The 23,187-nt window shown below is 46.6% G+C and overlaps 1 protein-coding gene across 3 annotated transcripts in view; it reads right to left on the bottom strand.

Moving 5' to 3' along the window:
* si:ch211-106h4.4 (MAM and LDL-receptor class A domain-containing protein 2) overlaps positions 1–23,187 on the bottom strand; it is a 32,698-nt gene that overhangs the window by 1,406 nt on the left and 8,105 nt on the right. For 2 of the 3 annotated variants that reach the window (XM_060058414.1, XM_060058415.1), the window contains exons 12-48: positions 23,036–23,146; positions 22,799–22,927; positions 21,853–21,986; positions 21,272–21,443; positions 20,875–20,994; positions 20,584–20,741; positions 20,412–20,507; positions 19,844–19,934; positions 19,640–19,747; positions 18,621–18,723; positions 18,004–18,154; positions 17,285–17,504; positions 16,352–16,475; positions 13,826–13,955; positions 13,558–13,636; positions 13,305–13,466; positions 13,011–13,136; positions 11,733–11,948; positions 11,349–11,468; positions 10,991–11,131; positions 10,674–10,762; positions 10,148–10,321; positions 9,624–9,725; positions 8,724–8,832; positions 7,953–8,075; positions 6,617–6,716; positions 6,011–6,170; positions 5,363–5,447; positions 5,073–5,216; positions 4,698–4,885; positions 4,174–4,342; positions 3,432–3,650; positions 2,166–2,344; positions 1,434–1,707; positions 1,148–1,307; positions 878–992; positions 382–496 (exon numbers count right to left, since the gene is read on the bottom strand). In XM_060058414.1, coding sequence (XP_059914397.1) covers positions 382–496; positions 878–992; positions 1,148–1,307; positions 1,434–1,707; positions 2,166–2,344; positions 3,432–3,650; positions 4,174–4,342; positions 4,698–4,885; positions 5,073–5,216; positions 5,363–5,447; positions 6,011–6,170; positions 6,617–6,716; positions 7,953–8,075; positions 8,724–8,832; positions 9,624–9,725; positions 10,148–10,321; positions 10,674–10,762; positions 10,991–11,131; positions 11,349–11,468; positions 11,733–11,948; positions 13,011–13,136; positions 13,305–13,466; positions 13,558–13,636; positions 13,826–13,955; positions 16,352–16,475; positions 17,285–17,504; positions 18,004–18,154; positions 18,621–18,723; positions 19,640–19,747; positions 19,844–19,934; positions 20,412–20,507; positions 20,584–20,741; positions 20,875–20,994; positions 21,272–21,443; positions 21,853–21,986; positions 22,799–22,927; positions 23,036–23,146 — 5,196 coding nt within the window. The remainder of the gene's footprint in view (positions 1–381; positions 497–877; positions 993–1,147; positions 1,308–1,433; positions 1,708–2,165; positions 2,345–3,431; positions 3,651–4,173; positions 4,343–4,697; positions 4,886–5,072; positions 5,217–5,362; positions 5,448–6,010; positions 6,171–6,616; positions 6,717–7,952; positions 8,076–8,723; positions 8,833–9,623; positions 9,726–10,147; positions 10,322–10,673; positions 10,763–10,990; positions 11,132–11,348; positions 11,469–11,732; positions 11,949–13,010; positions 13,137–13,304; positions 13,467–13,557; positions 13,637–13,825; positions 13,956–16,351; positions 16,476–17,284; positions 17,505–18,003; positions 18,155–18,620; positions 18,724–19,639; positions 19,748–19,843; positions 19,935–20,411; positions 20,508–20,583; positions 20,742–20,874; positions 20,995–21,271; positions 21,444–21,852; positions 21,987–22,798; positions 22,928–23,035; positions 23,147–23,187) is intronic. The other variant, XM_060058416.1, reaches the window with a different exon arrangement.

Below are 23,187 nucleotides of genomic sequence, written 5' to 3'. Positions count from 1 at the left end.
CCAACGGCCACGGCCAGATGGCCTAGTGTGAGTGCACCCTATTATTGTGCCATATTATACCACTAGGTGTGAGTGTGATTAGCCGTTACAAGCCGTTTTGAAAATGTGCAGCTTTTGACATCACAAGTGGGCCTGTCCACCAAGATGTATGACGGATAGATGAGCAACGTTTGCTACAGTCCGCTGGGTAGGCTGGTAGACTGATCTATCCAGCACACATCTAAGTGGACACGCCCATTTGTGATGTCAGAAGAGGCCGATTTTCAAAACGGCTTGTAACGGCTAATCATACTCACACCTGGTGGTATAATATTCAAATTCATAATGTCTTGTTAAATGTCATCGAGTGTGTTTTGAGGCCAGGGGGCTCAGCGGGTCTACCTTCAGTGGTCGGCGGCGTAGGGGGCGCATTGGGGCACGGTCCGGACAGGACGTTGATATCATCCAGCGCCATGGTGCCACCGCCACTCCTTCCACCCTGATACACAAACACAAACTGCACACAGACACACAACCCTGTCACACACTGACAGCACAATAACATATCATGTATAACATTACAGATCAGAAGATGTGCCAGACTAGCATTTTTTTAAGTTACATTTTACAGTGAAATGGATGCAAGACATTGCTGGCGTATTATTTTTTAAACAAAGTATAATTCACATAATTTAATTATAAATTATGGGGATTCCCGAATCTTTTATTGCTTTATTTCCATGTTGTGGGCATCTCTTCATCCTAAAAGGATCCATTAACTAATGGTAAATGAAGTACATTTCTCAAAATGAAACCAAACACTGAATGTCCCCGGAGAGATGATTGATAAGTTAGGAATAAATTGACTTATGTGTGTGCTTGATGATAGATTTATTACCCAGAATGCATTTCCGTGAAGAACAGGCACGCTAGCCTCCAGCCACGTGTGTCCTTGGTTACCATCCTTATTCCAAAGTAGAACTCCTTCCCCTTCGCCGCTGTTGTGCATTTTCCTGACAACGACATGTTTTAAGTTATAAAACAATATATATGGAATTCTTTGTCTGTACAGTTTTTAGACATCTATAAAAAAAAATGCTATTCACACCTTGCGCACTTCTTGCACTATTTATAGTCACTAGAGAAAGATTTAAACTACGTTACTTACCTGTCATTGATATACACCTGCAGAGTGCCCACATCACTACCATTCATATGGTACCAAAAGTTGAGACAGTGCCCTCCAGTGGCGGCTTGGAGTAAATCCCCTCGCAGGGACGACACCGTTCCCCAACCACCAACATAGGTGTCAATATGCACATAGTAACCTATCATAAAACGGTACAGTGTTGGTGTATGAAACCATGAACAAAGTACAAATAAGGGATTAAGCAACAACAAGTTTGATTAAAAAAATTCATGTTATTTTCTTGTTGGTGGGCTTCTTTGATTACCCTGATCTGAGTTGGTGGTGTGATCGACGTCGGGCCCGTTGCTGGGGTGTGGGGAGGCTCCCCGGCCCCTGAGCCAGCCCCCCAGGTCCGCTCCTCCCCCCAGGTCCGCTCCTCCACCCAGGTCCGCTCCTCCACCCAGGCTGCTCCAGTCACACAGGCTGCTCTCAAAGTCGCAGTGGCCCGGCGGGGGGCAGGGTTGGTGGGTGACCTGGACGTCGTCGAAGGCCATGTCCCCGCTCTGGGTGGGGCCCTCACTCACGCCTTCCACCACAATCTACGACCAGAGGACCGATCTGTTCATATTGGTCCGCTCTGGACGTGTAGCACCATCTAGTATAAAAGGCTATGATTGTAATAAATCTATTATTTATTAATATTTTTAATCCATTTTTCCATTTACCGTATTTTATTTATTTACTTATTTTCATAGCATCTAAGCATTAACTCTCACGGAAAATATCTATCATTCATAGAGTCTGTCGATATAAGATGACGCCCCAACACATGCAATGAATTCAATCAATATCGGTATCAATATCGCCGATAATTCCTGAGCGTCTGTTTGGGTCCAGGCTTCGGCCCGGATCTCAAGGGGGGATCGAACAACGGACGCGTCCCCCCGGTCGGACATCCGTCCTGGGTGTGCCGAGCCAGCCTCCCCCTCCACCCAGCTCCCAACCCGTAGCATGCATTTCCATAATGTACTACATGGACGGGTACGGATGGACTGACCCGGTATGGCAGGGGGTGGTCCCCCAGGGGGGCCTGGGCGAACCTCCACATGGGGCTGTGGTCCCCGGAGCGGAACAGCAGCAGGGTGTCCTGGCCTGACTGGCTCTGACGGTACACGTTCAGGGTCCCCACGCCTGGGCCGTGCATGTGGTACCAGAGCTGCAGGCACCCTCCATTCGCTGAGGCACACACACATACACACACAGGCACACACACACACATACACAGGCACACACACACGCACAGACACACAGGCACACACAAACATGCACACACACACACACACACACACACACACACATGCACACACACCAACACACACACACACACACACACACACACACACACACACACACACACACACACACACACACACACACACACACACACACACACACACACACACAGGGACAGGGTTATAACCAATAACAATAAACAATAACACTTTGGACTGGGAATACTATGAATGCATTTACTTTTTGTGACTTTTGTTTTAAATCTCCATTCGCTGCTGTAAGTGGCCACAAATCGTTTTTGTACATTGATTTTAGTTGTAGTTCATGTTTTTACCCACAAGGGAGAGCTGTTTGGGCACAATTGTACTGACGACATTCAGAGGCGGTCACAGGTGTGTTGATTGGGGAAGAGTCAACTGTGATTTATTATTTATGGTCCCGTGTTCATATTAGCTTAAATAGCAAGTGCATGTTGTGTTGACTTCTGATCGCCATCACAGAGGTCTTGGAGAACCTCTACTTCAATTTGAAACCAAATGAATAATACGTTAAGCATGCAATGAGCACTCGTGTATACGATCAATGAATGACACAAATCAGTGAAAATATCAGTCACAGAGATGGAGACTGGCACCACGTAGGTGAATCAGGTTTATATTGACATTATATCAATGGTTTATACAGTCTGCCGGTCCATCTTTAAATGAATTATTTTCATAGGCCACTGAGCAATTGTTTAAAACCACAGTGGTTTTGCTAGAATTCCTGTTCCCGCTGAATGATTCGTAATTGGCCAGGCTTGTATGTCACTCAAGACCTCATCCTAACAAGAAGGTGGTACTGTCCCTGTCTTTGGAAAGGCTTTCTTTGCGAGATTATAACAGCACTTACAACAGCCAGCAGATGGATAAACACACAGCAGTGTACCAACCTCATGCTCCACCCATTCCTCACTCTTTTGAATCCATTTTCTATCTACCCCAGAATGCTCCTCTCTCCACAGACAGTACTACGACCGTTTCCACATCACCTGCAGTGAACCAGGGTGAGGCCATCTTGGTTCTGTGCCCAGACAGGTCCGAGGCCTTGGAGGGCAGGAGGTAGTAATGCCCCCAGTCCGTGTGGGTGGTGTGGTCGGTGACAGGGCCGGTGTTGGGGTTGGGGCTGGGGCCCGACCATCGGACCCAGCCTGAATTGTCGTTTGCTTCCTGCCGCCAATTACAGCTCCCCGTCTCAAAGTCACACACATCTAGGAAAACCACCGGTGTTAACAGGTGAGCCGTGTGCTGGCAGGAGATCAAACTGAACAAACATGTTCATAAGCGGGCTGGAGGTGGTTGTAAAGAGAGTTAAGATGTCAGTACAGTAAAGTGGTCAGGGAGGGCCCAAGGGGTTAAGGGCCAAACTGCAAACGATTGTTTTAGCGATCCAACACTGCTCATCTACTGTATTCTCAAGGCTTTAAATATGTTGATTTTTCCCATACATTCTGCAACCTTTTTTCATATTTTGCTTGTCCTGCCCTTGATTAAGGTTCAGATAACGACGGGGATATTGTCAAAGACCCCAATATGTGAATAAAATATATACAGTTGTGTAAATAGGGGTAAAATGTTTTGGCCTACGGCAACGCTGACATCTCCGCCGTTTCTATATCTACTCATTCTCTAAACCCCCTAGGAACACTTCGGCCCACCTGAGCGAAAGCAAAAGCCTGAGGCAACGTGCACCGGCACGACCACGACCACGTGCACACATCGATCACCGGGTACCTGAGGCGGCGCACGGGCCGCTGACGAGCTTGACGTCGTCGACGGCGATGTCGCCCGTCTCCCCGCCCACCCTGGCCTCCAGGATGGCCAGGTGGACGCGTGGCTGATCCGTCACGTGAAGCCGGCCCATCTGCCAATCACGACCCTGGCTCCCGTTGAGCTGCCATGCCTGCAGGAAGGAGAGCGCGGCACTGAGTCACGCAATCGCAATGAGGATGTGAGCACTCTGTCCATTATTGGTGATGTCGCAAACGCGCAATGTCACAACTGTGTGAAAGGTATGATCGGGAAAGGTTCAAACGCATCTGAAACGTTTTCCTGCGTGTTTCTCAACCCGACCCCCCGAGTGTGATATATTTTTTTGCATAGAGAGCAGCAGGAAGTGAGTACAATGTTATTTTTTTAGGCACTGTCACAAGATATCCTGGCAAAAGCCAGAAGCAAACGCTGAGCGCTGTTTAACGCCCATCTAGATGTGTGGACCTAGGCGGGGGAGAGACAATACAACATAATATAGTTTGTACCGTTGTTTGCTCATAGGGGTCGACCTTCTGCAGGACCACCCTCAGAGACCCCACCGTGGCTCCATACATGTGGTACCAGAAGGTGAGGCAGTACCCGTCTTCACCAGCAGGGGCCAGCAGCTGAGACTTTAACCAGGCCACGTTCCCCTTTTGACTTGGCGGGGAACTCTCTATATACAAGTACTTCCCTGTGACAAAATCAAACAGTGGTTAAAAAAAGCCTGAGTGAGCACTTTTTTTTACATGTTGCCTAATATTTGAGCGCAGGCGATGATAATAAGTGAATGCATTCTGTACGTGGTTCAACATGCGGTATCACACCCCTCTGAGTAAACCCCGTGTAAAGTGTAGAGGCCTATCCCAGGTGAAGCTGACCGGTGCCGTTGGTGTGGTCTCCGGAGGGCCCCGTGTTGGGAGTATCTGTAGGGCCAGAGTTCCTCAGCCACTCCAGCTGCCCTTGGGACCCCTGTTCCCAGCCACACAGACCTTCCTCAAAGGTGCAGCTGTAGTTGGACAGAGCTGATCGAGGAGAACACCGAAAACAGACACAAATCATCCTCCACACGGCGAACCAGCCAACCTTCCCCCTCTCTCGTAGGGGACTGACCAATCAGAATGGGGCACACGATGGGCCGCGCGCGTCTCGGCGATGACCCATTGTTTACCTGGGGGCTGGAAGGATGCTTCGCAGTTCACGAAGGAGATGTCGTCCAAAGCCACAGTTTTATTCACCTTGCTAATGAAGAACAGCTGGAAAAGATCAACAATCACATTCACTTCAACATCCACTCTACATAAGTCTTAATATGTATGTCTGTATAGTGTCAATAAGTCCCGTCAGTAGTATTATTTATGTCAATATACTTGGCGGATTCAATGTCTATATTAACCCACCCTGTTACTGTACATACATAGACCTGGTACATGTCCTTTCACCCAAACAGTGAATCCAAGCAACGCAAGTGAACACATTTCATCAAATTGCATGTTTCTAAGCATAAAAATACAGGACACACGCACGCACACACGACACTGACACACACACATACACACACACCGACACCCACACACACATACACACATAAACACACCAACACAAAGACGCACACACCGACACACACAAACCCACAGACACACAAACACTGACACACACCGACACACACACACCGACACAGACACGCAAACCGACACTGACACACACACAGAGACACAGACACACACCGACATGACACACAAACAGACACAGACACACAGACACACACAGACACAACACCCAAACAGACACACACACACACCGACGAACACACAGACACCTTATATGGTTGGAGGTGTTGGCCAAGCGGCAGGGACTCGTAGGCCCAACGGGAGACAGTGTTGTGAGGGCGTGACCACAGCGTTGCTTCACCGGCCCCGGCTTGCTGCATAAGCACTGCCAGTGACCCAGCTCTCTCACTGCTCATGTGGAAGTGAAACCTGGGTGGGTGGGGAAGTGAGGCACACATGGGGGGGGGGGAGGATCAGCGAAACAAGCGGGAAGGAAGGAAGGAGGCTTGAGAGAACATTAGAATTGGGAAGGGGAGGTTGAGGTTGGTCGAAAGGGAGGGGGAAGGGGAGTGATTGAGCAATTTTACACGCTCCGAAATTCTGAGGAGGTGAATGAATAAGCGTGCATGTCGGGAAGGAAAACAAACAAAGCAGGTTTTGTGCAACTCTAACACTTAAGAGTGAGCGGGTGAGCGACGCCCACACTGCCAAAAACCTCAAGCACATGGATGAATTGTCTTGAGCACGTAGAAAAAAACCAAGGCTTTTGTGCACACCAGACACTTTGATAGCTGCAGCGGTTTATCTGCACGACACCGAGTCTGCGGGGGGGCGGGGTGGTAGGGGGGGGGGTTGTTGTGACGGCGATCACTTACCGCATCTGACAGTAGGCGGACGAGGCCGGGAGAAGGGGACTCGAGAGACGAGCCTCATCAAGCGCCCTCCCAGGAACGGGCTCCACTTTCATGTAGAAGCCTGGTTCAAAAACAGAAATCAAGACCCTAAAGGGCTGATTATGGTTCCATGTCGACACAACGCAAGGACCACGCAGACGCTCCGACGCAGTTGTGAACCTGTTTTGGTCCTGCGTCGGGTTTTAGGGAGTGGACCGGGTTTTTGGAGGCGCAGGTCAGGCCCTTGCGGTGGACGCCACGAGGGTCCGCAAGGACGTAATGGGTCCGTAAACCCCCTTGCATTGCATCCATGTTGAACCGTAATCAGACCTTTATTCTCTCAGCCACGGTCTGCGTACTGATACCGCCCCCCAGACAGTTTCTACGGCCGTAGCTAACGGGTGGAGCTACTGCGTCAAACCAAACTCAGGCCCCGGGGCCCTCACTGCTTTTGAGGCTTTGTTACAGATTAAGGTGAGGAGGGAAAGGAAAGAGGGCGGGGCTAGGGTCACTTATCTGTGAGGTGTGGTCGGTGGGGGGAGGGGCTAACGTCACCTGTCTGAGGTGTGATCGGTGGGGGCGGGGCTAACGTCACCTGTCTGTGAGGTGTGGTCGGTGGGGGGCGGGGCTAAGGTCACCTGTCTGTGTGGTGTTGTCGGTGGGGGGAGGGGCTAACGTCACCTGTCTGAGGTGTGATCGGTGGGGGCGGGGCTAACGTCACCTGTCTGTGAGGTGTGGTCGGTGGGGGGCGGGGCTAACGTCACCTGTCTATGAATAGTGATCGGTTGGGGCGGGGCTAACATCACCTGTCTGTGAATAGTGATTGGTTGGGGCGGGGCTAACGTCACCTGTCTGTGAATAGTGATCGGTTGGGGCGGGGCTAACATCACCTGACTGTGAATAGTGATTGGTTGGGGCTGGGCTAACATCACCTGTCTGTAAGGTGTTGTCGGTGGGGGGCGGGGCTAACGGCACCAGTCTGTGAGGCTTGGTCGGTGGGGGGAGGGGCTAACATCACCTGTCTGTGAGGCTTGGTCGGTGGGGGGAGGGGCTAACATCACCTGTCTGTGAGGCTTGGTCGGTGGGGGGCGGGGCTAACATCACCTGTCAGTGAGGCGTGGTCGGTGGGGGGAGGGGCTAACGTCACCTGTCTGTGTGGTGTGGTTGGTGGTGGGAGGGGCTAACGTCACCTGTCTGTGAGGTGTGGTCAGTGGGGGGCGGGGCTAACGTCACCTGTCTTTGAATAGTGATCGGTTGGGGCGGGGCTAACATCACCTGTCTGTAAGGTGTTGTCGGTGGGGGGCGGGGCTAACGTCACCTGTCTGTGAGGTGTGGTCGGTGGGGGGCGTGGTCTGGTTGGTGGCCCTCTGTCTCAGCCACCCGCGCGGCCCCTGGCTGCTGTCGTTCCACTGGCACTGGTCCCTCTCGAAGGTGCAGGGACCTGGACACACACACAAACACACATACACACACACACACACACACACACACACACACAGACAAACCCCCACACACAGACACACACACATAGAAATACACATATACACAAACACACACACACACACATAGATACATACACACACACAAACATACACACACAAACACACACACACACACACACACACATGCACACACATAAGAATGGACATGGGCTAATTTCTGAATGATATCTACGTAGAGTGGAGGAGGCGATGGCTTCATACAGCAGAACTTGATTCTCATGTAATTGCGCAAAGTTCTACTAATGATTTATAGACGGTGACATGAATGCCGGTCTAAAACAAGTAGTCGTTTTGACCCTTAACCCCCGCTACGATGAACACACGTTAATGTCGCATCGTGTGTCATCTCCGTGAAACGTCTTGGGGGCTGGAAAGTGAGAAACACACAACGTGATTCATTCCAACAGGATATGCATGCGAGTTCATATCTTGTGGACGTCGGGGAAGTCGTCTTACACAAAGGCCCCAGGCCAGACATCACATGCAGTGCATCTGTGGCGGGACGTTGAGGCCTGCTCACTAGTCCTGTAGTCAGGGAGGCTTATGGGAGGGGGGATGGGGGCGATAGAGGTGTTGGGGGTCCTCACCACAGGTGTCCTCGTCCTCCCCTAGGGGGCAATCCAGCCGGTAGTCACACTGCCTGCTCGCCGACACACATGGAGTTCCCTCCGATCGCCAGCAGTGAAACTCGTCGTCCTTTAAGGCCGGCGGATAGAAAGCATGCATTAATGAGCGCATTAAACCTGCGATATTTTGCTTTTTCACTATTATTTGGTCTTTTCGGGATCGTTTACTATGTGTAATGTTGATAACGATAATTATTATAATGGTAAATATGATGAAACCATATCCACTACAAACTGCTTGGTTGTCAATTCCTCTCTCTTCCTAAAGTGTTGCTCAAATTGCAAATTTGCCCGCCATAATTATTCACATTGAGATTAACGTTGGCTGCAGTGAAAAAGTTACAGAATAGGGATTAGAGGTATGATAGAATAATAACTTCATAATGGCCATAAGGTAATATAATCAATAGCATGAACATACGATATACACGCATACTCAAAAATAGGAAGGTTTTCCAGTGCTCCTCAACTGTTCTTTGCCCTCAATTATTAAGCAGCTTAACACAATTTGTAACCTTTCCCCTAAAGTCTCAAAGTCTAAACGATAGCACTACTGGCGAGTAATAATTATGTCTAGACCAACGTGGCATTCATATTCTGAGGAGCTAGACCTGACGAAATACTATTTACACATTGTGTAAAATGTTGGCACATTATATACATATAATCATTATAATCAAGCGCCCTTGGGTACCTTGAAGGGCGCTATGTACATTTAAGTTATTATTATTATTATTATTATAATGCCACATAACGGCATTCAATCTTATTTATGAATGAATTGCTACGGCTGACTTGCACAGACAATGTGTGCAGTGAACCATGTCTCAGACTAGTTTTTAATATCTCAAAGGGTTTTACCTTACAGGGCGGCCCAGTGTCAAAGAGGCAGCTTTCCGAGAAAGACACGTCGTCCAGGGCAACCAACCCCGAAGCTTGACCTCGCTCGTAGTGGAAAACTATCTGCAGGATTGTTATCAATGTCAATATCAATAACACTAAAGTAGTATGACCATAGTCCGTATTCAAACCAGCTGTTAGAATAAAAGCGGGCAACAGTCTGTCATCTCTGAATGGGGGATTTCAGATAATTTATTACCTATTTATTATTTATTAAAGATATTTTTATAATATTCAATTTCTTTTTAAAACCTTGAAAGAAAAAAAAGAAGAATATGCAATATTATATGCTCTATCGACTCAACAAAGAAAACCACATTTTTCTCTAATTCTTTACAAAGCATTACTAGATCATGATGATCAAATCAAACGCCAGGAGCAGCATCATGCAGGGGTGCCTAGTGCTTCATCCACACTCAGCGACCCAGACACGTCCACACCCGCGCCGGCGTCTACACGCCATCTGCCCGCGCCCACACGCTGACCTTGCTCGGAGCCGAGGAGGAGAAGGTGACCTCCGCCCTCTGCCAGCTGTAGCTCTGTGATTGGTCCCTGAGCCACAGGGCCGTGTCGCCGCCACCACCAGATGGCCACTGTGTCCTGGCGTGGAGGCTGAGCCGGGCGGAGGCGTCGTCTCGGCTGAAGTGGTAGAACCTCACCTGGGCACGCGCGTGGGGAGCAGCGAGGGGGGGAGATACGATATGATTGTGCACGATTAAGGAGGATAACAGAACAGAAACGTTGCACATGTGACCTTGTAAAGTTGTCTGGCTTGTATGTGTTTTGACTTATGGATGGATTTCAGAAAAGTAAGTCCGATAGAGAGAAAGGAAAAAAATGACACTATTCACTGAGTGCTGCTTTGATACAATCGACATGTTGGTTGTGCTGTTGGCGTTTGGTTGTAACTCTCCCACCCTTAAGCTGAATGAATGCACACCTCTGTGCTCCAGACCTCTGTGCTCCAGATCAGCAGTGTTTGCGTGGTGGGACGTGTGAGGGTGTACTTACGCTGCAGTTGGCGCTCGGAAGCAGGGTGTGGGAGATGAGCTCTCCGGACGGTCCCGTCAAACTCCCAGGGTCCGGGACGACATAGTGACCTGACAAGACACACACAGTACTCTGTTCATCTAGCTGACCATATCCATCCATTCACCAAATCCACCGTTCATCTATCCATCCAACCGTCCATTGATACATATCCGTTCAGAGACACCCAAATGGAAAAGGCTCCAAATTAAAGCAATAACCAACACCTGGTTTGAAGACCTTTAAAAGCTACATTCATTCTGGCATTCTGCCGTGGGGCATGATGGTGAACCTCTTACCAGCGTTTGTGTTTTGTGTATGGTCCCGTGGTGGCCCGTGCATGGGCCAGGCGTCAGTGGCCGTGTGCCAAGTCCACCCACTTCCTGTCCAGGAACACAGGCCCTGCTCGAAGCTGCAGCGCCCGGCCTTCCCGTGTTGCTCTGTGAGCAACACACAGAGAGAGTGTGTGACCGGTTGTTTCTTTCTAATAAATGTCATGGTAAAAGTATTCTACAATTACACGCACACAATCACACACAAACACAAACACAGAAAAACACACGCATACATACAGACGGATACACACAGACAGACAAACAGACACACAGATAGACACAGATACGTAAACACACACACAGCACAACAGGAGCATCTCACCACAGTCTGCCTCATCAGACTCATCTCCGCAGTCATCAGTGAAGTCACACACTCGGTTGCGTTCAACGCACACCTTGTTGTTGCAGGTGAACATCACCTCAGGACATGAAGGCTGGGGATCTGGAAAAATCCACACATTAATAAAATTGAATAGCACAGACAAAACCTGGATCAGATCGCCAAGGAACGGCTCATCGTTACTAAACGGAACCAAGAGTTGAGCTTGCTGCTTTGTGTGTGTGAGTGTGTGTGTGTGTGGCAGAAAGAACAAGCAGAATACGTCAGTACTTCAGCTTGATTAAGCAGAAAGAAGCGGTGGGGTCCGTTAAGAAAGCAAAGAGGCGATGGGAGCGCAGGAAGTTGCGGTTAGCCCCGTTGGCCTACCGTGCAGGGTGCAGTTGGAGAAGCTGATGTCGTCGATGGCCACGTCCCCGAGGTGGCTGAAGCTTCGGACCGCCTCGAACGAGATGGAGAACTGGTGCGGGACGCGGGCCACCCGGACCTCCCCGTGAAGCCAGCGGTTCCCCTGGTCCCCGGAGAGCCACCACAGGGGAGTGGACCTGGAGTCCGTCCCCAGCACCACCAGCAGGCCCCCCATGTCTGTCCCGGGGGTAGACAGACACACGGAATGCCTAGCGTTTGAACAGGTTGTATAGACCCGTTGTCTGCTGTACAACGTGTCTGTACAATGGCGTTGTGTAAGCAAACACACGCACATAAAAAAAACTTTTTAAAATTGTGATTCTCAAAGAAATGGACTAGGCTACTTCTAGTAAACGAAGGGTTTACTGCAACAACGAAAGCATGTATCCAGCCCGAAATAGGAAGCTAGGGAAAAGGAAGGTCAAGGAGGCTATATATCATCAGGGTGAGCCTGGGCCAAAATAATAAAGATAACAGACTAACCTTTAAACTAAATATTTTATAAGGTCATTAATAAGTTAATAGGAAAGATACTTCAAATAAATCCCTTTTTTGAAACAGCATATGACAACAACCAAATATTTGGTTGACATAAAAAAGATTGTATTACTTCCATGATAAAACTGACGTTTGAAACTGCGTCCATAGCAACGTAAACTTTGCATACTTCTTGAGATTGGCCTTCCCAGCATTATTATCCTTTTATATGATCAAGGTCTCTTTCAGCATCTATGACCAGTGGCCTGTCATTCATAGAATGCCGTAAATGACCAATCAAAAAGGAGTATTCAACAAGACCCCGAGAGTCACCTAACAGCTGCTCCTGTGGTGTAATCGGCCAGCATGGCTACTGATATGACCCATACCCTGCCTTTAGCCCTGCTAAGTTGCGAGTTTGACCCCCCCCTCCCAGCATCCTTTTGCCAATACAATCTTTCATAATATACAAGCATGGTATAATGCAATAACTAAACCCAAAGGAATGAAAACAACTTAAATAACGATGCAAATAAATTAAATAAGATGTCAGGTAAATAATGGTACAACAAGATCCCATGGATACAAACGTAATAATGCTAGCTCAAATGTTTTGTCAGCTAGAATGTATGCTATGTAGTTCTTCCCATGTAGAACTACATCCCTTGCCATGTAGAACTACATGGCAAGACACACACACACACACACACACACACACACACACACACACACACACACACACACACACACACAGGTCCATACCTTTTCCATACATATGGTAGTAGAAGTGCAGTGTACAGTCAGCGCTGGCCTGGTTCATGGTGGGACTTTGCAGGGTGGCAAAGCTGTTCTCTTCACCTTTGTCTGCCTCCACCGACATGTACCAACCTGAGAGAACCGCACAGAACAGGCCATAATCAAAGCTTAGCCGTGTCTGTATTAGTGGAAACTAGCAGAAGCTAGTTTTCAGCGATATACCGTGTTTGGCCAGAGGTGGCGCTGTTCCTGCAGTTTTCGATTGCAGTGTTCTATTGCGCTTTGAAAAAAAAATCGTACCCAGCTCAGTTCCCAGTGTGTTGTCCACAGACGGTCCGGTATTCTCACTCAGAGTTGCGTTTCTGTTCCTGAGCCACTGAAACTTACTGGTACTGACGTCCAACCAGTCACAAGTGTCATTCTCAAAGGAACAGCCCGTAAACCCCTCGGTTGTTTCATTCCCTGCGGGAAAAGACAGTCTCAGAAAACAGCGAGAAAACCGTGGAATGATTTGATCGCTCTGTCCGTTTGTCTGTCTTTTAGGTTTTAGTACCTGGGCATGAACCCGGTTTGATGCTGATATCATCAACAGCCATGAAACCACCATCTGGGGACTCTGCCTCGATCATCACCTGAATGCATCATCGTCGAAGAGGATTTTAGGTCATGGCCATTCAATAGAATATATGCTTTTAAAAATAAAGAACAAAATGATCATTACAAGGGAATAACAGGGAATACATTCACATAAGCAATCCAGCATTCATCAAACAGTTGACTTTATATTACAGCGTATTGCCAATGGTGGGTACTGTGGCTACCTGGAAAGGTTTGGAGCTGGATACAGAATCAGAGATCAGGGTCCATCCAGGGCCTGAGTGGTTAGTTTGAAGCACCTGTTGCTTTTCCTCCGGCCCTGATAGTATGAATACACGCAATGTTCCCAAGTCACTGTAAAAGAGTAGAAGAATGTTATGGTTCCAAAGTTATCAGCAATAGCAATAAACATCTTTTCTCCAATAATAATTGTTCGCATCATAGCATCTCACATCTTTTAACCAGTGTTGGGAACGTTACTTTAAAAAAGTAATTAGTTATAGTTACTCACTACTTGTTCCAAAAAGTAACTGAGTTAGTAACTGAATTACTCTATAATAAAAGTAACTAGTTACCAGGGAAAGTAACTATTTGCGTTACTTTAAAAAAAAGAAAGTTGCTATATGTGAAAGATTTGGATTTTTCTGAGCAGTTTTCACTTGGCCTTAATGTGTTAAATGGTTGAACTGCCCATTCAAGGCCCTGATATGCTTCCAACTGAGGCCCTGTCCACACTAACCCGGGTAAATCTACAAATGCATCAATATTCATCCTTTTTAGTCCTTCCGTCCAAACTAAAACAGAGAATTCCGACACTGAAAACGATCGCTGAGGTGGATGAATGTGAAAACGATGGGTTCGCGTTGTAGTGTGGACAGAAGGAGGCTTTCAGAAACGATGACGTTCGATTGCCATGACACTGCCACAAGCTTGCGCTATAGACCGAGAAGCTCATCAAAAGAATGGCAGGTGAAATGCAAATGAGGATCTCTCTGTACATTGTACTAATTTATCTCCAGAAACAACTCGACATATTGAGTCAAACATATTCGTTGCTCCAACGCCGGAGGCGAGCGCTGTACTTAATGTTCTTAAGTGATGGTAAAAAAAAAAAAAAAGACGACAGTTCAAACCGTAGCCTACTTGGAGCGGCGTTTGATTAACCAGACCGGGTCGAAAATGATTAACCAGCTGATCAACTGTAAATATCATCTGATCGTGCGCCTGTAATCTTAACAGAGGCGTGGCGGAGTAACGTAACCATGACAACAACTGTTTATCAAAATGATTTCAGTGTGGAACGTGGATGCAAAACATTCTGAAAACGATATGAAAACGATAGTGTGGACGGTGATCATTTTCATTGTGGATGGGGCCTGGATTTCAATTTGCATGGTTGCAAAGGCTGTGGAACATCTTCCAGATACTACAGAAAATTCCAACTTTTCATCGGATTGGTCCGGACCCGCCATTTCTGCTGCTTCATCGAATCGGTTTGGTGTGTGCGTGTGTGTATATGTGGCGCGTGTCCTGGCTTGTGTGTAAAAACACTGGCTCCGATTGGCTACCATGAAACATGACTCTGCCTTAGCCAATCATAATCGCTTATCTCGTTGTTAAGCCACCCGATCTCCTCACTTGCAGTTTGTGTTTGGAGCCAGGGGGGCGTTCGGATTACGCAGTTTATTCAATCAATTCATAGTAACGCACTGCATTTTTCGTACAGTAACGGTAACGGCGGAATTAGTAATTAGTTAGATTACCCCGTTACTGAAAAAATAACGGCGTTACGTAACGCCGTTCTTTTAAACTGCGTTATTCCCAACACTGCTTTTAACATGTAATCATCTCTGAAGCTCATCCCTATCATAATGTAGCTTTTGGTATATTACTTATCTCGGATTTAGTGGTCTTTTATCACATAGCAGAACTTTTGGGGCATAAATCCTAGGCTGAAAACCGGAAAAACAAAACCAAAATTGGCGAAAATAACCTGCAAAACCACATTCCCCAAGACTTAAGTTTGTCTGCCATCTGACTTTAGATAGTTAGCGAAAGTATATGTATAAGGCTTCAGTGCTTGTATCCAAATGCAGACACAACACTAGACGTGGCGCTATTGCTAAGCACCATCTATGAGCTTTCAAATATTGACTTTTGATTTAGACATCTGGGCAGTTTGGTATATGGATACCGACAGTGTGTGTTTGTGTGTGTGTGTGTGTGTGTGTGTGTGTGTGTGTGCGTATTCCTGTATGTGTGTGTGTGTGTGTGTGTGTGTGTGTGTGTGTGTGTGTGTGTGTGTGTGTGTATGTGTGTGTGTGTGTGTGTGTGTGCGGTGTGCACTATGGCTTTGCATTGAATGGCAACAAAGAGTGCAGGAGGTGATTCATGAATGGCCCTGGGCTGCACATCCTGAGGAAGTGGATTCAAGGCGGATGCAAGCCAGCAGAAAACTGCCATCTCCGTATTTCAACATAGGTTGTACATAGAGGGCTCTATGTACACACAACACCCAATCTACTTTATATAATTTTATTTTCCATTTAATAGAAAACCAGGCTGAAATCAATGGCGTCAACATTTATAAGAAAAATGTTTTTGGACTCTTTGACATGGATGCTGGCTACAGTCGGAAGGAGTAAACAACCGAAGGTCTTCATCGGTAAACAACCGAAGGTCTGACGGTCTCCCCTTTAGCCTTTAGAGTGCTGATCTCAGTCCAGAATGCAGACCTACTAGGTTCTCACCTGGTGGATGTGTGGTACCAGAGGGCCAGACAGGCCAGCTCCTCTCTCTGGTGGATCCACTCAGAGAGCACCCGGGCCCGGCTGGGCTGGCCCTGTGGCAGGGCTGAGCTCAGCAAGAACCCACCTGAGGGTGACAGAAAACACAGCATATTATTATACAAATGTATTATTCATAATACTGCGCCACGTGTGAAGATGCCCCAGAAACAAAGTTCTGCTTCCTGCTTCCTGAAATGACTTCTCCATGCTGAAATAGTGGTTTTAATAATCAGCATGTAGTTGTACACAGCATCAACTGTTCGTACATCAGAATTTATACTTGCGATAAAGAATATTAATTAGTAATTTTTCTTGTCCTCCACACTGTCGACTTCAAGCTACTGCTAATGCAAATTCCTTCAGGATTAATACAATCTAATCTCATTTTAAACACAGATAATAGTCATTATTAAATATTGGTTGCCGGTGGAAAATAGATGTCATACTTTTAAAGACCCTGATGAAGAATGTAGCTTTCTGCTTTGTAAAACGCTAGCCTGCTAGAATGATATTGATGGTACAAGATATGGCTATTGTGCATATCATAAAAACATGTAATGTATTATTTTTTTCTATGATATTGTCTTAATAGATTCTATGTTGTTATTTCAAATGTGTATTTCTTTCTACTGTCCTGTACTTCTCCCATCCGGCTGTGAAAAAACACATTACCCGTTTGGGATGAAAGAAGCTAATTTTATCTTATCTTTAAGGCACAAATTGTGAAAGTATAAGCAGTGCAGAATGAGTACTGAGTAAACTATAGCACCAACTTTTATCAAATCATAAGATATACAAGTTATAACAATAAAAAAACAACAATAAGGCGTCCTTCTAATGTTGGGGCCGTGCACTCCCTTAAACGTCCTGTCCAACGCCGCCCCCCTCCCTTACCCTCGCTGGTCTCCGTGGTGTGGTCGGCCGGCGGGCCCTGGAAGTGTCCGTTGGCGTGCACCCAGTCGTGGCCCCCCTCCACGGGGACGTTGACCCAGGTGCACGTCCCGGACTCAAAGTCACAGCCCCCCCGCGGGGCACACGGCCCCTCCGTCCATGAGACGTCATCGAGCAGTACCGTGGAGTTGGTGCTGGGATCCCGCAGCACACTGAACACCACCTGGTTAACACGGGGGGGGGGGGGTGGTGGATACATGGTTTTGATTCTGCAATACAATGCTACTTCAATGCTAAATGGAAGCTTGTAACATTCATAAACTGCCAACTGTCAATTTGGTTGCCCTTATCCAGTGATTCAGTCATTACAGAGGCCTGCCTGCACTGCATCCCAATTTCATTGTTTAAATCCATGATGTAAGTAGTAGTGTTTTACCTTTTTACAATGTTACTATTTTTCTCCCACCCCCCACCCAGACAAATATTTGTTTTCAGAGTCCTTTGCACCGCCCTGCTTATCCACGTGTTTGTGCCTGGATGTCACTGACCAAAGAATGCTGGCGGAAGAGGAGGCAGACCCTGAGAGCTAACCGAAGCAGCTGAGCAATGACACCTTTTTAAATCATGTGTTTTGGATGGGAGTCAAGGGAACCGACTAACTCATCGATACGCGTCGACCACACGGACGATGGTGAGGAAGGCCGAACGGACACTGAGCTCACCTTAAACTTGCCGCTGGAGGACACGGTGAGCTCCGCCACCTCCCAGCCTGTAGAGGGCGCTCCGGAGCGGCTCCACAGAGCAGAGCTGAGGTCGGCGCCCTGCAGCACGTGGACCGAGAGGATGTCAGCGGTGCCCGCCAGCAACCAGTACCTACAGGACACACACACGTACATTTATTTACGCACACACGCACATGCAGGCGCATGGCACACATGCACACAGCACATACAAAGACACACACACACACACACACACACACACGCACACACACACACACACACACACACACACACACACACACACACACGCACACACGCACACACACACACACACACACACACAAACACACAAACACACATCGTGCACACACAAAGAAAAAAAAGAAAAACACAAACACACACAAACCCAAGCAAACACAACACAAAAGAAGGTACAATATATATATATATATATATATATATATACATAAACACAGATAGACACATGCACACAGACACACATACACACAAAACACCCAGCCCCCACCCCCCCACACACACACGTAGAAACACGCACACACACAACCACAGCTTTGAATGTCCGGCGTGCCGGACATTCAGCGGCCCAGGGCACATACCAGAAGCGTATGCACGTCCCCGTCGACGCGGGGAAGTCTGGTGTACGGAGATGAGCCACTTCCCCCTGCTGCCCCTCCCGAACATGCACAGTCATGAAGAACCCTAACCGGGAAGCAGCAGAGACCACACGACCTCTTTCATGTTAGAATGCATTCTTCATATCAATCAGCATTTATCACAAACATGATTATGGAAACTTGTTGTTTTCGATTTTTCAAGATTTATTTTTGTGCTTTTAATTAGAGAGTGAGCTGGACAGGAAGGTACGGGAGAGAGAGGGGAGGACATACAGCAAAGGATCATGGGAAGGAATCGAACCCGGGTCACTGGATCAGGACTGGGCCTATATGGTACGCGCTTTACCCAGGGTGCCCCCTGTTTGTATGTTTTTGAAGATGCTGCCGGTCAGATTTAGGTCGATTTTGCGTAGTTTGTTATAAATGCCATAGATATCAATCAGCTAGTGGTGAATGAAGTGGTCTGTGAGGATGTCTGCTTCAAGTTCAATGAGTCTGCGCCTGCCTTTGAATGAGAATGCAAAATGCAACCAGTATTGCAAGAATGGCTGCATAAGCAATTTACACAAAATATGCTGACCCGCGGAATTTTAACATAAGGGAGAAGGAGAGTCAAGAAGGCTTGCCCCTTCACATTGGCGGGGGGGGGGGGGGGGGGGGGGGGGTAACTCACAGGTTTGTTGTTAGCTACTGTTATCTTTCTCTGTCACAGTAGGATACTCAATGTTTAAGTAGTAAAGTATTTCAAAAAGATATATCAATGAAAGTGGAATTTGATAACTTAATAGAGTTACAATTCATACCAAAACAGGGAGCCAGAACTGAAATTTCTTCTCTCATCTGCAGATGTAAAAAATGGACCTACTGCAGCTTTAAGTTAGGTTAAGTTCTTTGCTCAGACCACACACCATTTCACCTTCGGACCTTTAAAATCTACACAAATGCTCTGCTGGCCTGGAGAGTACTGTTTGCACTCTAGAGTGAGTCGAAGCCATACTCACCATGCTCAGTTCCAGAGGTGTGGTCCAAATGTGTCTCCATCCCTCTTTGGTGAACCCACATATGATCCGCCTCAAAGTTGCACAAGTTTGAGTCAAAGCTGCATACATCTGAGAGAGAGCGCATCGATTCAACTCATTGACGATGAGGTTTAGCTGAAGTTATGTAAAGAACATGCATATTGCTGTGGACTGGTTTCCACTTACGACTGGCGTTGCAGATGCCTTGCCTCACTGTGATGTCGTCGATGGCGACAAATCCCCGGCTGGTGGTGTTCCTCCGGCCTTCAAACAGGACCTGTGAACCAGTCATTGGTGGTTTTCAAAATTAGTCTCTTGTAGAGCCTGTTAGGCACTACCACTACAATGATGACACGGTATAGTATCAAACTGTGCTTTGATGCTATACTTTGATGCGTGGTCATGCTTTCCAACACACCAACTGTTGTTAAACTATCTTTAAACTCATGGCTACCCCAATGTCATGTCTTTGAAATGATTATACTTACGATTGTCAAACACTTTGAGGAAGAGCCATTTGAATGTTATAAGCCAGAAGTTGTCATATCAAGTACAAACTAATCTTCTTTTACAATGCTGGCTGCCTTCTATGGACAATAACAGCACAGTGATATGTACAATCACACATATTTCAAGACAAACTCTCACCTGGAATACCGTACCTTTTAATACCTTAGACATGATAGTTACACCACGACTGAACGGTGGTGTTCAGTGGATGTTTGTTTGTTTGTCCTATTGTCTTTGCGCTCACCTTGACCACCTGGCTGGTAGAGATGGTCACCTGTGCGTTAATCCACTCTGAATCCTGACTGCCTTGGCGAGTCCAGGCCAGCCAATCAGAGTTCTTCTACAACAAACATCATCCAGTCATTCCTTTTCCGTAAGGAAAGAGAAAAATACGAGATGAAATAGAGAAGACGTACATCTTGAACCACCAGGTCAAGACGAGGCACTGAAGGTCCAAGCATGTAATACCAGAATCCCACGCAGATATCTGTTTGTTGTTCGCTGTGTAGAGGAAGATATATGACGGCCCTCTCGCCATCTTCAGATCCCGAGCCGTTTAACAGTAAGTAGAACCCTGATATGGATATAGATTCACCGGTTGAAAGTAAAGGCTTAGGTTAATGTGAAATCGGCTGTTAAATTACAAACATTAGCATACATTAACAAACTCGTCACTTAACATAGGTACAACATGTCTGTATAGTTACCATTTTTGCTCTCAATGGTGTGGTCATACATAGGTCCATCCAATGGCTGGTCCACTTGGAGACCACTGCTTCGGATCCAGTCGATACCATCCGATGTTTCCTGGACCCAACTACACAGACCTAAAAGAGGATTAGAATATGGTATCAAGAAAAACCTTTATCAAGTTTTTGAAGTCTGTCATCAAACAACGGTGGCCTTAATTATTTGGACGTCAGAACAGTTTATACATTTCTATCTAAATCAATGTTTTTTATTTGTTGTTCTGGCATGATTTTTCTTTGAAGTCATGAAAAATATATTGAACCATCCTGGGGAATTTGAAGGACAACACCTGAATGTGCCTGTCTGTTCAACAAACTATTATTCTGTTAGAAATGATTCTCCACCCTGCCTCACCTTGCCCAAAGTTGCAGTCCATCTGGGAGGGGGGAGGGCTGGAGGTGGTGGTGGGGGGATTCGGGGTGGTGGTGGGGATGAGCTGAGCACAGGTGGTTCCCCTCATGATGTGGATATCATCAAGGGCCATACTTTCTTTCCAGTTGATGGCACACTTGGCTTGCAGAACAATCTGGTTTTAATACGAAAAACGGTTATTTTAAGCTGCACTAAGAAACATTATTTTCATTACTTTGGCTTAAAAAAAGTGAGATTTTGAGTATGAGGGTTAGTGGCTTTGTCTCTTGCTCAAATGCTTCTGAACAATGTAGATCAAAAGCTGCTATCAGGTAACTATGCTCAGCCCACCTTGATTTGATTGAATTGTCTCATTGTTCTCATGTATCTGGATACATAGCAATAGCCAGTTATCAAACACATACATGAGAACCCTGAGAGTCAAGCAAAAACCAATTAAAAAAATTCTAAACAAAGCACAATTAGCAGAATTTGACTTTAAGGCTTCAGACACAAAATAGGATGTTCCTGCAATCATTGCAATGATTCAATAAAACAGAATACAGGGAAGCTCGTGGTCTCACTTGGTGAACTTCTGAGGAATTATAATCCACCCTGGCTTGGATCCAAGTTCGGTTGGGGAATCCGTTGGTAGTCCACACTGCATGGAGTCCGGTTGAGTCATTTACAAACATCGTCAGCTCTATTTTGGTAGGGCCTGATGATAAGAAATGAAATAAATAAGAAAATATCGTGGTGCCGGCGGAGTGACCCCACAGCTTGGCACTCAGGTAAACCCCTTAAGAGACACGGGGTGCAGAAGGCTATTAGGATGGTGGACGTGCGGAAGAAAGTCCATCTATGGTGTGTTCTTTCTGGGCTAGAATTAGGGCTGGGTATTGCCAGGTACCTCACAATTCAATTCTATTCGATTCTTTAGGTCTTGATTCGATATCGATTCGATTCGATTCGATTTGATATTGATCAAATTGCTTCGATATTCAATAATACGTGCAGATGACAAAAATACCTAAATATTATTTAGAATTAACCATTTCAAGATGAATTAACCATTTCATTGTACTTTATCGAGCAAAAAGGGAAAACACCATTGTATAGTATTGTTCCTGAGCTAAACTTGCAGCATAAAAGTAATAATCAGAACATGGACAAATGTAAAAGGGCATGTAAATTTAGACATACTCGCTGCTAGATAACAATGAATGAGTATGCTTCTTCTTTTATTTTTATGGAAATAATGAATCTCAAAAAAATTCTGAATCGAAATTGAATCGAGAAAAAAGAAATTGCAGTGCATTGATGCATCGATATTTTTACCCAGCCCTATAAACAACGCTGTTGATGGCATTTACTTTGGTATAGTGTAAGGTTTTTGACAAGCTCCTGAATTGAACTAGGCTATAAACAATGAAGAAAGGATTGGAAGATAGGTTTGTCGTGATCTACGTATGCTTATATGGATACACTCCACATTATTGAATATAAAATCAATTCCAAGAATATACTCACGGTCCATTAAAAAACCCTCAGCATGGTGCCAGAGCTCCAGACAGCCGCTCTCGACTGCAGGCATTGACTCGGTCTCCAGGCGCGCTATCAGCTCCTCTCGAGAGTCGCACGAAATCCTCACAAAATGTCCTGCAATAAGAGCACCAAGAAGATCATTCACTTTGTGTGTGTGTGTGTCTGCTTTTGTGTCACCAATATGAACAATGAACTAAGGGGATCCAGGGTCTAATAGCCTACCATTTGTACCAATTGTGTGGTCCTCTTCTGAGAGCCAGTCCCAATCCAGGCTGGAGTTGGCCGGTGGACTGTTCACCCAGCCACAGTAGTCCATCTCAAAGTCACAGTATCCTGCACAGGGAGCGCTCAAATATCTCTGACTTAGACTCAAG

The sequence above is a fragment of the Gadus macrocephalus genome, chromosome 8 (assembly GCF_031168955.1).
Source record: "Gadus macrocephalus chromosome 8, ASM3116895v1".
Taxonomy (NCBI): Eukaryota; Metazoa; Chordata; class Actinopteri; order Gadiformes; family Gadidae; genus Gadus; species Gadus macrocephalus.
This window is presented reverse-complemented; position numbering and strand designations above follow the sequence as displayed.